The 13,287-nt window shown below is 45.5% G+C and overlaps 1 protein-coding gene across 1 annotated transcript; it reads right to left on the bottom strand.

Annotated features, from left to right (window-relative positions):
• Positions 1 to 2,745: 2,745 nt before the first annotated feature.
• CPOX (coproporphyrinogen oxidase) lies at positions 2,746 to 11,466 on the bottom strand (the record flags this gene model as incomplete). Its single annotated transcript, XM_084282659.1, has 7 exons — positions 2,746 to 3,285; positions 5,128 to 5,232; positions 7,004 to 7,222; positions 9,162 to 9,303; positions 10,209 to 10,319; positions 10,797 to 10,943; positions 11,043 to 11,466. The coding sequence occupies 7 exons, from the start codon at positions 11,464 to 11,466 to the stop codon at positions 3,198 to 3,200; spliced, it is 1,236 nt and encodes a 411-aa protein (XP_084138785.1). The 3' UTR covers positions 2,746 to 3,197.
• Positions 11,467 to 13,287: the final 1,821 nt, after the last annotated feature.

Genomic DNA, 13,287 nt, shown 5'->3' with positions numbered 1-13,287 from the left:
CAGTTTACACCAGTACCTACAAATTTCTAACAGTTTCCTACATTATATTATTGTAAAGGAAATTAAAACATCCCTCTAGTTGACAGAAAACCAACCTATGAATCTACACATTTGTCTGAATGGGCAGGCTCCCAGCAAATAACATACATATATATAATATAATGTAAAGTTATATTATGGACAATTTTAGGACACCAAAGCTTGCAAAATCATAAGTATCTGGTAGAAGTGTTCTTGGCTAAACTGAAGTACAAAAATTAGATATGTGGATGTGATCTGAGAAGTGTCATAATTAGGGATAAGTCATGGAAACATCAAAAGCATACGTGTGTGTTCATTTTATCGAAGTTTTATTTTACATGAAAGGTTTAAGATTGACATGTACTAGCTAGATGCTAAAATTTAGTCTGTTCTTGTTTTCTGACAGCATCGTGCATACTGGTGCAGCAGTGGTACATACTCCAAGAAACATAAAGTAGACCTTATAGTTTTGCTCTTTGCTGACTAGTGTTTTTTGTTATACTGTTTGTTTATCTCAAAATTTTAACAAAATCCTTTACATGTATGTTTGTGAGATGGTGTGAGCCAGTGAGACTGAAGTATTTTGAAGTATAAAATCCACATTTTGCTATGACAGGCATTTGCCATCTGTCACTGGCATGGTTGGTTTGCTTCAGTTTCCCAGACTCTTTTGATCTGCTTCCTGAGGACTCTGGTCTCTGATGGGCCAAAACCCACAGTTCTGAAGGTCTTGGTCTGTGTTAGTGAGGTGGCAATTATCCTGAGGGGCAAGAAATGCAAAAAAAACTACAGAATTTGGAGGATATTAGGTTTGTTGTTCTTAGGGCTGTGCCTTTGTGCCATTCATGTGCTGTTCATTAATTCAACATTTTTTGTGGATGCCTCTCAACTTTTTTTTAAGCCCCAGTATCTTACTGATAAAATATACTTTTTAAACTTAGAAACTTTTATTGTGGGAGTTTCTGTTTCTCTGTAATGTATACCTGTCTCTTTCTGCTCATTTTTTGCATCAGATATCTCCTGTCCTGTTGCTTTCTAACTCCAGGTTTTCTCACACTGGCTCCATGGCAGTCTCTTCATGCCAGGCATTCACCAAGAGGCAGCTTTGCCACCATGTTGGTTTCTTTGTGTTTTTGTCGTTTTTTGTTTGTTTGTTTGTTGTTTGTTTTTGTGGCAAGTGTTGGAAAATCCATGTTAAATATTGCTTGGTTTTAAGAAAGCTCTTGAATTATCATCACACAGTGGTATGCTTTCTATGTGCAGTTGCCGTTTAATTATTTGTCTATCTATTTATTTATTGCTTCCTAAACGTATTATATTTATTATTGTGTTTCAGGGTAGGTGGTATCAGTGGCAAGTGAAATGGCAAAGGAGGAGATACCTGAGGAGCCCAGGCCAGCACTCAGGCTGCTGGTTGATGAATGGCTTGGATTTGTTGATGTCCTCCTCAACAACTTCTTTCTGCTGAAACAAAGGTATTTCTTGGCTATTTTTTGTATAGTGTCTTGCTTGTATACGTGGTCTACCCTGCTGGGGAGGGGATCTGCCCCGCAGGCTCCCCTCCAGCCCCACACACCGGGACGCTCCGGACCCTTTTTGGGGGGCTGTGCGGGCGGCAGCTCCCGCAGCTCGCTCCTCGTTAGTATAGTGGTGAGTATCCCCGCCTGTCACGCGGGAGACCGGGGTTCGATTCCCCGACGGGGAGAGGCGCCAGCCATTTTGTGGCCCCCCGGAGCACTGCCCACACTGCGCCCGGCCGTGCCTGGGAGGTGCGGGGACGCGGCCAGGGGCCCCTCAGCGCCCTGCAGACAAAGGCAGGGTTCCTGCACCTTCCTTTTAGCCCTTCGCAGCCCCGCAGCTGCGGCCGTGTTCCTGCGGGTGTGCAGCCTGAGGGGCGGCGCGGGGCGCGGCGGGCGCTAAGGCGGGCCGGTTAGCTCAGTTGGTTAGAGCGTGGTGCTAATAACGCCAAGGTCGCGGGTTCGATCCCCGTACGGGCCAGCTCCATTTTGGTGCCTGAGGCGGGAAATGCCCGGCTTTTGCCGCGCCTCGCGAGCCGGTTAATTCCTGGTTAATTAACGGTTAATTCCTGGTTAATTCCTGGTTAATTCCCGGTTAATCGCCCCGCAGCGCGGGGCCACGCGTTAGGCGTTGGGGAGCCCTGCAGCGAAGCGCGTCTGGGCGGGGCGCTGCGGGGGCCATCGCGCTGCGTCACGCGGGGGTGACGTCAGAGAAGGCGCGGGCAGGCCGGGTGTCCCGCACGCGCTCCTCGTTAGTATAGTGGTGAGTATCCCCGCCTGTCACGCGGGAGACCGGGGTTCGATTCCCCGACGGGGAGACGGCGATCGCCTTTTGCTTTCTATTCCCCAAAACGGTTCGTGCCCGTGGGAGGGCGATCGGAGCAGCCTGGGTATTTTAGGGGAAGCCCAGGGCAGCGCTCAGCAGCTTCCTGGCCTGTCCCAACCCACCCTGACAAGAGGCAGAGGGGAGGGGTGCTGTTGCAGCTGATGGCTGCTGCGATTTAAGGAGAGAAGCATTAGACAGCTTCTCTTTAAAGCTGACAGCCAGCTCTCACCCCACATCAGGCACAACCAGCACCCCAACCCAGAATCCCTCGTTCACTGGTCAGTCAAGTCAAAGGCACAGAGGCTTCCCCCCCCAAATAAAATAGGGTCAATATACACATCTTTTTCACAAGGTGAAGAAGGCAGACGTTCAAGTTTAAAATCATAACAAATATTATTCTTTATTATTTTAAATTTATTCTTTTAAAAAAGAATTTCTAGAATCATCCCAACATTATCCTATAGTGAGCTGTGCCGTGTAGGCATACATAACTTTCATTCCACTGGGGGAACATTTCATAGTAGTTTAACATTTTGCAGTCAAACAAATCTGTTGAGGAAGTTCCTAAGCATGCACGCTAGCCCTGGGAGGGTATCACTAGTCCTTCACAAGGCAACATCAACAGCGGATGACATCAGCTGATCACTCTTAAATAATGAGTTCATATATTTGCAAGTTACAACAAGTCTACAACATCATTAAGGCACCATTTAAGAGTATAAATAGGTACACTAAAATGCCATGCAGCAGCACTTCAAATGAGCTGATTCGCAGGCATTCTTGTTCTTTCATAATGGCTCAGTATGAGCAATCCATCTTCTTCACGATCCACGTCAGTGCACCCAGTCCTTGGGATTGCGGAGAACCTCCAGGATTTCTGCTTCCCTTGAGCTCTCCGGAGGGGTGTGCATGTATTCCCACCTGCAGGGAGAGGGGAAATGCACTCAGACTGCCCAGCTGCCTTTTCTGAGGGTGCTACATGCACAGTTGATAGTCTCGTATCACACATAAGGCTACAAATCATTAAGTTCATTAAAGACAGGCAATGCAAAGATACAGCAGAAATGTTAGCTTAGTCTTTTTTTTCCATCTTCTGAAAAGACAGGAAAAAAATAACCAAAAAATCAGAAATGCCTCCTACATGCAGATTTATCTCCAAACTGTTTAACAGCCTCATGCCACACTTGTATCATGAGACAATAGGTCAAAAAGAAACTCCAGCATAAGACAGTGAGGACATGAGGCCCGAGGGAAATTGCCAGCTTCATATTCTATCACTTGACCCTGATGCAATGTTTTCAGCTGTCCATGATGGCAAGTTCTTCAATGATGGCTGGACTGGAAGCACCACCAGTCCTTGCTGAATCCTGGGTTTAAAAACCAAGGTGGTGAGAGACCACCTTTTATTGAAAAGTCAACTAAAAGAGGCATGGCAGGAAGAAAAGTGTCAGCAGTCATAAAGGGATGGGTACAACCTTTTTCCATTTCCTTCCCCTCTAGGAAGGACCCCTTCATGCTGTGAAGTGAGCTATTTATGCTGGTGAAAACAAGCAAAATCAGACCATTGCAGCCATGAAATCAAGAGGTAGGACCATGATACAACAGGAGGTTGGGGACACATCTGGTGTTGGCAGTAGGGTGAGAACAGGACAGCCCTCACATTTAAGGGATAGCAAGTGACAGCTAGCTTTGCTAGGGGAAGGAGGTCACTAAATTCATGACACAGACTTGTGCAATCAGCATATCTAAAGTCAACCTAAAAAGGGAAGTAAATAGTAAATGCCAGAGTTAGTTGTTATGAGATTAAGTGAGATAATTTAAAACAAAAAGGTAGTTGAAAAACACTAATATCAAGCCAAGCAACTGAACAATAATGTGGTAGGTGTAATTCAATGTTGATTAATCTAAAGTAGCGCAGAGAGGAAAAAAAGTTACCCACACATTGAGAGACTCATTTAACTTCTATTGCCCAGACAAGATCTTGGCATTGTAACAGTTCTGTGAAAAAGCCTGTGCTCCAAATCAGCAAATCGCATATTAAGATTATGAAAAGAATAATGAATAAAGACAACATTATGCCACTGTATGAGTCAGCAGCACACCTGCATCTTAAATATACATATGTAGCTTCTGTTGTCTGAGCCTTATTCCCAGATCAGCAAGGACAAAGAAAACTTAAGCCTGAAGTGGTAAATGCGTTGAAAGGTGTGGAACAGCTGCTGTACAAAGACTAGGAAGAGGAACACTTGTCAGCCTGGAAAACAGACAGTGAACAATAGAAGTCTGTGAAATAAGAACTGTTGTGAAGAAAAATCTGTTTTTCTTGAAAAAAAAATCTGTTTATTCACTGAGAAGTCAAATGAAGCCATCAGGTGCAAGTAGAAAACAAAGTTCTTTTTCATACAGTGCACAAACCGTGGAACTCCTTGCCACAGGCTTGTAAGGTATTGCCAGAATTTCACACGGTTTCAAAGAGCTACTAAATAAATACCTGCTGAAAGATTTTCCTGTTCCCTCTATGGGTACTAAACATTTAAAATGACCTTTTTTTTTGTCAGAAGATATCCAGGCCACACATTAGCAGAAAATGGGTGACTGTAGCAGAGCAGAGAAGCATCTGTATGTAATTGGCTAGTTCTTGTATCAGGCATGAACCAACCACTGTTAAGAGACTGGACATCACAACAGACCTTTGATTTAATCCTAAAGTATTTTGGTGAGAACAATGCCTACCTGCAACTCCATACACAGCTATGCCCTTACCTTGCAGTCAGTGGCAGAGACATAAGAATGCTTTCAATCCTTGATCCTGGTGTTAGTAGGCCGAACTTTGTACCTCTGTCATAAACCAAGTTGAACTCCACATACCTACGGGGAGTGAAGATACAACAGAAAAACAAATTTATAATCACAAGTTGCTTGTGCCTTCTTCAGCTAGCAGATGTCAAACAAAAACTGCCTTTCTGCTGTGTTGGGTGTCAAATGAAACCTGTTTTGGGGGCCAACTGTCTCTAGCATCTTCTACATGGAAATGAAAATAAAACCTTGCTGCTGCACAAAGCATAGGAAGTAAGGCCTTAGCTAACAGATGAGCGGACAAACTATGCAGAGAGCATTGTGCATGGTGCTGTACGACCTTACTTCTACCAGGACTCCACCCTGCTAGCAAGCTCGACACCAGGTTTAGCTTGGTTACACTAAGTCCTCTCATGTGGTGGTATCAAGACAAGAGGAGCTGGAAGTGACCATATACATTTAAAAAACTCCTCTATGCTGTCCTCCATGCTCCAGGTCCTTCTGAAGGATGCATCAGCAGCATGGTCAGAAAAAGATTTTCCTGTTTCTTGAGGAGGTATGGAAAGCAGCAAAGTCAGACAGCTTCAAAGTGCTGGCTGGGACGTGTTAGTCCCAGAACGGACATTTTTCTGCCCTCAGCATGCAGACAGAGCAGTGACAATTCTGTAGGGTTTATATTAACAACCAGTACAGAGGTATTAATACTTAGCAGAGAAACAGAAAGGAAGGAGCTCTTTCTTACTGGCAGAAACAAGAGCTTTGCCTAGTTCAACAACCTGCAAACAGGTCCAGAGCAACAGGCAGCCTGAACCAGTCCTAGCTGCAGCTTAAAGAAGCTATTCCTTCTTGTAACATTACCAGGCTTGCTAAATCCCATCTACAGAATGGATCCCAGGAGTCCAGCACTCCCAGGAACAGTTCTAGCCAATTAAGCATATATGCTTATTTGACTAACTGCTGCAGGCCAGTGATCTAAACTTGAATGCTTATGTCCTCTCCATGCCACTTTCACAGGTTTCTTTGCAGAAAAAGCAGCAAGACTCCTCATTTTTGCACAGGGCACATATATTCACATTTCTCCACCTGCTTAGGCAATCACAGGACAGAGACGAGAGTACGTACCAATGTACTTACGCTTTTGCAGCATTAACAATCATTCAGAGTAATAAGCATCTTCAAGTGTCTACATTAAAGACTTTGGACCATTCCAGAAAAATAAAACCTCTGTTTATCTTTATTCCTTCACAGAGTTCACAGCATGCTTACTTCAATGCCAAGAAAAATACCAGATAGAATAAATATGTAAGAAACTGAAAACACTCTTGGGTACAAATATTTGTTGACTTGCTGGAGTTTAGCTTCGTTATTGAATAGTATGCATGACTCCTTCACCCTTATGCTCCTCGTGACAGGACAGTTCTATATCCCGTATCACTGGACTGCAGGAGAAGGCGGGATTCAGGACACATGCACCTCTTTGCTTGTACAGAGCTTCTCTTTTTTTTTTTTTTTTTTCCTTGAAGGTGTCAGAGAAACTGTAGCATTTTATATCGGTTGCTTGTGCTGCTGCATATGGGAGAGTTGGGGATACATACAAGGGTGTGCTGGTACCTTCTGCAACCTCCCTGGCAACTCAGCACTGGATATCAAAAATAGTTCTGTACACGAAAGTGTTGCAACCCTCTGGCAAGCTTTTGAGCACTTGTGCAAACTTAACCTACACTGTGACAGAATGTAAAATAAACTTCAGGACATAAACCCCACAACCATGAAGAACTAGCGCATTTTATTCTCGCCAGTCTCCTCCACCTCCCAGGTATTCTTTCGCTCCTTCAGTACTCACCGTCCTCTCCGAAGCTGCTGCCATTGCTTCTCCTCTGGTGTGAAGGCGTCATGGCAGTGCTTCTTCACAATGGGAATGTAACAAGGCACAATGGCTTTGGCACAGCTCTGCACAAATTGAAAAACTTCCTCCTTGGAAGGAGAGTCCAAATCATCGAAGAATATGCCTCCAATCCCTCTTCGCTCACCACGGTGCTTGATAAAGAAGTAGTCATCACACCTGAAAGGGGCAGCAGACAATTAATAATATGGCCCACAATATTAAAAGAAACAAACACTACTCCGAACAGCTACATGGCACAGGATGGCACTGGTGAAATAGCGACAAAAAGTCAATTCCTACAGTGCTGGCTGCACCACTGTTTCACTGCCTGCTGAGAGCAGGACTGTACAACACCACACAGAACGCACTCCTGCATTCAAGCACAGTAAAAGCTCCAATTAAATCGTCCCTGAAAAGCTACGTATCACTGGACAGTCACTGAACATGCAACATTCAAAAACCGTGGCAAAAGTTTCCATATGGAGTGATCCAATCCACGTTCTCTACCTATGAGAAGGGACACTTGATTTCAAAACTTCACCCTGGGAGCTCTTTCTAGGTTTCATTCACAGGGTTACATGCAGATCCCAGATTATTTGTACAGCTTTCAGGCAGATGTGAAATAAACTTGAAAGAGGATCTTTTTACTCTTTTTGCCATTCTTGTGAAAAATGTATTTTCTACATCAGAACTAAAAGAATTGGCAAACCCAAGACTGGATAAGAAAGCTGCTGTCACTTAAGAGGACAGGAAAAAAAAAAGTGAGGCAGCTTTCTTTGGAAAAAGACTTTGTAATGGTTAAATGTAGAAGATGAGGTCATTCTAGCAGTGGCTGTTCACAGCTCATTTTCAAGTTTATGGAAGAATAAGTGCAGTTTATCCTACAATGAGGTGGGAATTAATCTATTTTGTATTTACTGGAGTGTGTAGGTATGCAATTACTATAAATCACCTGATTCATTGTATCCACACCCAACTTAGAGTTGCATGCTTGGGCAGCCATGCCCTGCAAGCCTTCACGTGGGGTAGAAATGGAAGAAGAAACCACCAACAGCAAGATCATGCCTGCCTTCAAGACTAGCATGCCATACATGTGTCCATCCACAATCATTGTTAACAAAGTTTTAAAGCTGGATCAGGAAGGCAGCATGGTAAACATAAGAGCTTTCCTGTTTGAGAGGAGTGGAACAAGGGTGACGCAGAGATTCATATTACTCCATCATTGCAACCACATGCCCCTACACAGCTGCTGTTTACAGCAAGCGCTTATGCTCGAATTAGGAACCAGTGTCTTTGTCTATGGGATACAATTAGTCTTCCCTTGAGTTGCCCTCAGACTAAGAACAGATGTCTGTCCCTCTGATGCCCTGCATCTGGCATTGCTAGCCTACTTTCCCTGCACACAACCTGACCATTAAGGCAGGCACTCTGAACCAGCACACAAAAAGATTCCTCGGAGAGCCAGACTGTAGTCTTAAGGTTTTAAGACGTGCTTCTCTACACTAAGAGGCTCACACCCAAGCTGCAACACCCACTTTATCTCCTGTCCTCAGACAAAATTTGGTAGCTTACAAAAGGCTAACCCTCCCTTCTGGATACCATAGCTTGTAGCAGATAGGATTATCAGACACAAAGCAGCAAGCCCCCACTGAGTAGCAAAGGATCCCATCAACTGCATCTCTCAGCTCAAGAACATTCAAAATTCACATCTTTAGAGAATATGCTGTTGAACACTCTGTGAATGCGTCACTTGAAACAAAACTGCAGCTCCATCAAAATTATGAAGCTTCTACATTAAAAAGAGAAGCTTCTTTACCTACCTGGCCAAAAAAAAAAAAAAAAAGGAATGAAGGACATGTTGAAGGCAGAATAACTGGAATGGAGTTTTCAAAACTGCAACAATGGCCAAACAGTATCTCTCGGGCCTCCGTAAATAGCAGACTGCTTTAGACTACATTTTATCCCAATACACATCTCCTCATTTTCATTAGGGCCTGCTGATACTTATCAAAAGGCAGAACAGAACATAGTTTTCCTAGAACACACTTAACTGACAGTTTCCAACACCATCTTCTGCTCCCACAACAGGGATCCAAGCACATCACTCCCCACATACCATTTCTTGTACTTCGGATACAGCTTTGGATCATGCTTGTCACAAGCTTCCTTCAGAGTCTTGTGAAAATGTACAGCATCTTCTTCGTTCAAGTAAGTTGGAGTGAGGTCAGTTCCACCACCAAACCACCACTGTTTAGTGCCTATAGGAGAGGGGCAAACAACACTTTTTTCTTTTTTTTTTTTTTTAAATTGCCAAACAGAAATACATTGCTAGTGGCTCACCAACAACTAACAACTACTTGAACAATACAAAAATCATTATTCAGTGGTATCCCTAAACAATCATGACAAATTTGAGTTCAAGGTAATTCAACAAACAGGAAAACATGGAACAAATTGCACAGCAGTGAGAACTATTTGTTGGATATTTTGGAGATGTTACTCTACCAGATGCCACGGAGTATCAATTTCACAAAATGGGCTGTCAATTCCTATTGTCATAGTTACACCTTATACAAGACAAGGAAACTGCAACTTCATGGATACTTCAAGTATCTAGAAACATTACTGCATGCCAAAGAAAGGAAACATCGTTAATAATTCCAGGGTAACTAATTGGTTAGAAATTATCTTTAATACTCTGACAAAATAATTCAAAGAAAATTCTCCCTGAGCTTTGACATACAAATGGCCTCTTGGTGCTAAAGCACCTAGCTTTGAAGCCTGCCTTTTGACAGTAGCACATGGCAGAAACTCAGGGGGAGGAAAACTAACACAGAGAGTGATGTTTCTGACAGTATGTCCTTCCAGCTTCTGAGACAAAGGTTGCATAGCCTGACCAGAATGCTTACCAGTCCTTCAGGCCTTTCTCCTATTAAATTCTACAGTTGCTTCTTTCAATGTTTTACATATATTTATGGCCTCTTGCACATTAACATAACTCTGAAACCCCAGAGATTAAGAAATGTGGTGCTACACAACTTGTTATTGGCATACCTGGGAACAAAACTGGACTGGTTCTTAACCTCTAACCCTAGCCATGCACTCCTGCTTTCCTCATGCAGAGTCACACATCATACGTGTTACAATGGCTGACAATTCTTACCATCTGCTTCCTCAATTTCAAAGTATCTGTAGTTGAAGTGCATAGTTGGAACGTGAGGATTCTTTGGATGGATAACAGAGCTTACACCCATGGCACAGAAAGGCAGTTTTCCTAGGTAAAAAGATGCACAGGAAAAAGAAGTCTTCAGCTTGTCAAATAACTTCATTTATTTGAATGTAAGGAACATCACTATTTATACTTAGTTTCCAAGTTATTGGTCCACTACAAGACCATCTATTATGTTGGGTAGTGATAATTATTAATTAGATTTACTTCTCACACACAATTTTTATGCACTTAAGTACCCTTTCTACACTTGTCCTAAAAACGCAACCTAAAGGTAACATTAGAGCATCCTTTAGATGATGATGACCACTGAAAATGTGAGGCACTGCTCCAGCTTTCTACCGTCCCATCCTGAGAACTACCTTTGCTACAGGAATGCCATCGAATCCCCTTCGGCCTTCGCGTCGTTCTGGCTTTCTCCCTCCACCTCTACAAGAAGCAACTCCTGCAGCATCTTTCTCGAGGAACAACCTTGTGACTTTGCCTTCCCCCCGCCCGCAGAGGCAGCCTCGGGCCGCTTACCGTCCGCGGAGGCCTTGAGAGACTTGCCCCTGCTCCTCATCTGCCGCGCCGCCTCCTCGGAGAGCTGCCCGAACACCACGGACACGTTGACGCCCGCCTTCTCGAAGACGTCTCCGTCCTGCAGCACGCAGCTGATGCCGCCGCCGCCTGCCAAGGCCAGCACCGCGCCGCCGGTCACCGAGGGCCGGGAGCGCCCCGCCGGGGCCGCAGCCCCCCCCCCCCCCCGCTGCTCCCGTCCCCCCGCACCTTCCTTCCTCTCCCAGGTGTCCACGGCGAAGGCGGCGCCGGGGTCCACGGCCGCCAGGGCGCGGCACACCTCCGCCTGCGTCTCCATGATGAGCAGCTCCATGCGGCTCCGCAGCTCCCGCCGCCGCCGCCGCAGCTCCCGCAGCCCGCTGACGGGCGGCGCCATGAACCGCCGCCGCAGCCGCTCCTCCTCCTCCTCCTCCTCCTCCTCCTCGCCCGCCGCCATGGCTGCTCGCCGCCGCCACAGCCCCAGCCCCAGCCCCAAGCCCAGCCCGCCCAGCGCCCCCGCCAGCGCCCAACGCGGCCCGCCCCGGGTGGCCGGGACCCCCGGCGGCGGCGCCGAGCCCAGCGCCCGGCGGGCCAGGGCGGGCGGAGCCCGGGCAGCGCGGGCGGCCCCGCGGAGCAGCTGCGCCGCCGCCGCCATGACGGGCACCTGAGGCGCACTGACGGGGCGGGGCGGCATGGCAGGCGTGGCCCACGGCTTGTCACACTGCGCTTATCAGGCGGTGAGGAGGGTACACACAGCCAAAGAGGGGCGAAGTGGCATCACCACACGGCATTCAAGCCTTACAGCTTGGCTCGTATAAAGCAGCGAGCTCTCGTCCTTCCTCAAGTTGTCCTTCCTCACATAAAACATTCCTACGTGTTAGGATCGAAAAACCTAGTTTCGGTAATGCAGCTGCTTCGAGGCTGTGGAGTAGCTTGTGAGTAAGGGCCCGAGCAGGTTCAGGCACGGCTGGAGCAGGGGTGCAGCTGCATCATTTTCTTCAAGTGCCCTGCAGTGGAGCTGCTCAGCTGTGCGTGACACGGCTCGTTTTCATGCTCACACAGCCGAGTCTCTTAGCACCGATGTGTGGGACTGCCGGTGTCGGGCAATGAGACAGTTTCCCACAGATTTCACAAGGCACATGCTTACACTTTCTTATTTCTCTCTGAAGTTGAAACACCGTTTGGTATTTTGTTTTCGTTTTTACTAATAAGAGTAGTAAGGAATCAACACTGAGTCAGATGTTGAAAGGTACTACGCACCACCAGTTTACAGTTCAGTTTGATTTTCTCAGTGCTGATGTTGTCACCAGATCTGTTAAACCGATTTTCTCTTTTCTCAGCTGCCTTGAAGTCAGCTGTATTTGCTGTAAGACAGTACAACGAAGGACTACCGCAATAACCAAAAACTTTAGCAAACAAGTAAAGCTATGTTTTTCCTCAAGCAAACGTGTAAGTGACAGTGCAGCCATGGGTGATGGTACTGTGCTGAACTGAGCTATGAGAATTTTCTTTCAAATCAAGCAGCAGATTTACTAACATTTTTTAAATTAAGTTTATTACTTTTTAATAAATAATGATATTTATTAAAACTGTCATCAGTTAAAGACTCGTGTCAGGATTAGACTGAGAATAACAACAATTACCTCAAAAGCCTAACCTGCAAGGTTTGTACTTGGTATGGGACAGTTCTGGAAACAGGCCGCTGCTGGTATTTCAGAACTGTTTTACACCAGTAGTATCCAAGACGAAGGTAGGGAGTCTTGTCCCTAGTATGGATCGGGGCTTCCTTACCTAGTTGTTTCCACTGTGTGTGTGTGTGGGGGGAATCTTCTATGTAAAGTGATAACAGCTTAGACAGTTCCATCATTTCTGATCTGATTCTGGTCTTTGGCAGCAGAGGTTGCTGTGAAGCTGCTGTAGCTCTGCAAGTAAAATGGGAAGGAGACCTCAGAGCTGGACAATCTCCTCTACCATCAGCTGTGCAGGATGGGATCTTTCTGAGGTGCCTGGTTGAGCCAGGAGACCTGAACCACTGGCAAAAGGAATGAGGGAAGTGTCCTTTGTTTGCAGGAGAGATCTGAAGCTGAAGGAGAAGGGCACTGCCATGTTATGAACTGTGGTAAGCCTGCTTAATTCAGCTGCACTAAGCAGCTCTTTGTACAGTTCTTTATCCAGGGAGGGCTGTGATAGCTTACTTTCATTTTGAATTACATCCAGTGGATTTACTTAAACATTTTCATGATAAACAGCGTTCATTATGTCTGCTTCCACACTGTTTAATTGTGGTAAAGCTCTGCTCTTTTAGTGGGATTCTTAGACGCTACTATAATGGAAAAAATAAATAAATAAATGCTGATACCAGAAGACATGTAAAATTCATTCAAACTGATGAGAATTTCACAGAATCACACAATGGCTGAAGTTGGAAGGGACCTCCACAGATCACGTAGTCCAGCTCCCCTGCTCAAGTAGGGTC

This window comes from Netta rufina (genome assembly GCF_964035555.1).
Source record: "Netta rufina genome assembly, chromosome: 1".
NCBI classification, from domain to species: Eukaryota; Metazoa; Chordata; class Aves; order Anseriformes; family Anatidae; genus Netta; species Netta rufina.
Note: the sequence above shows the minus strand (reverse complement) of the source record. Positions and strands in the feature narration are given on the sequence as shown.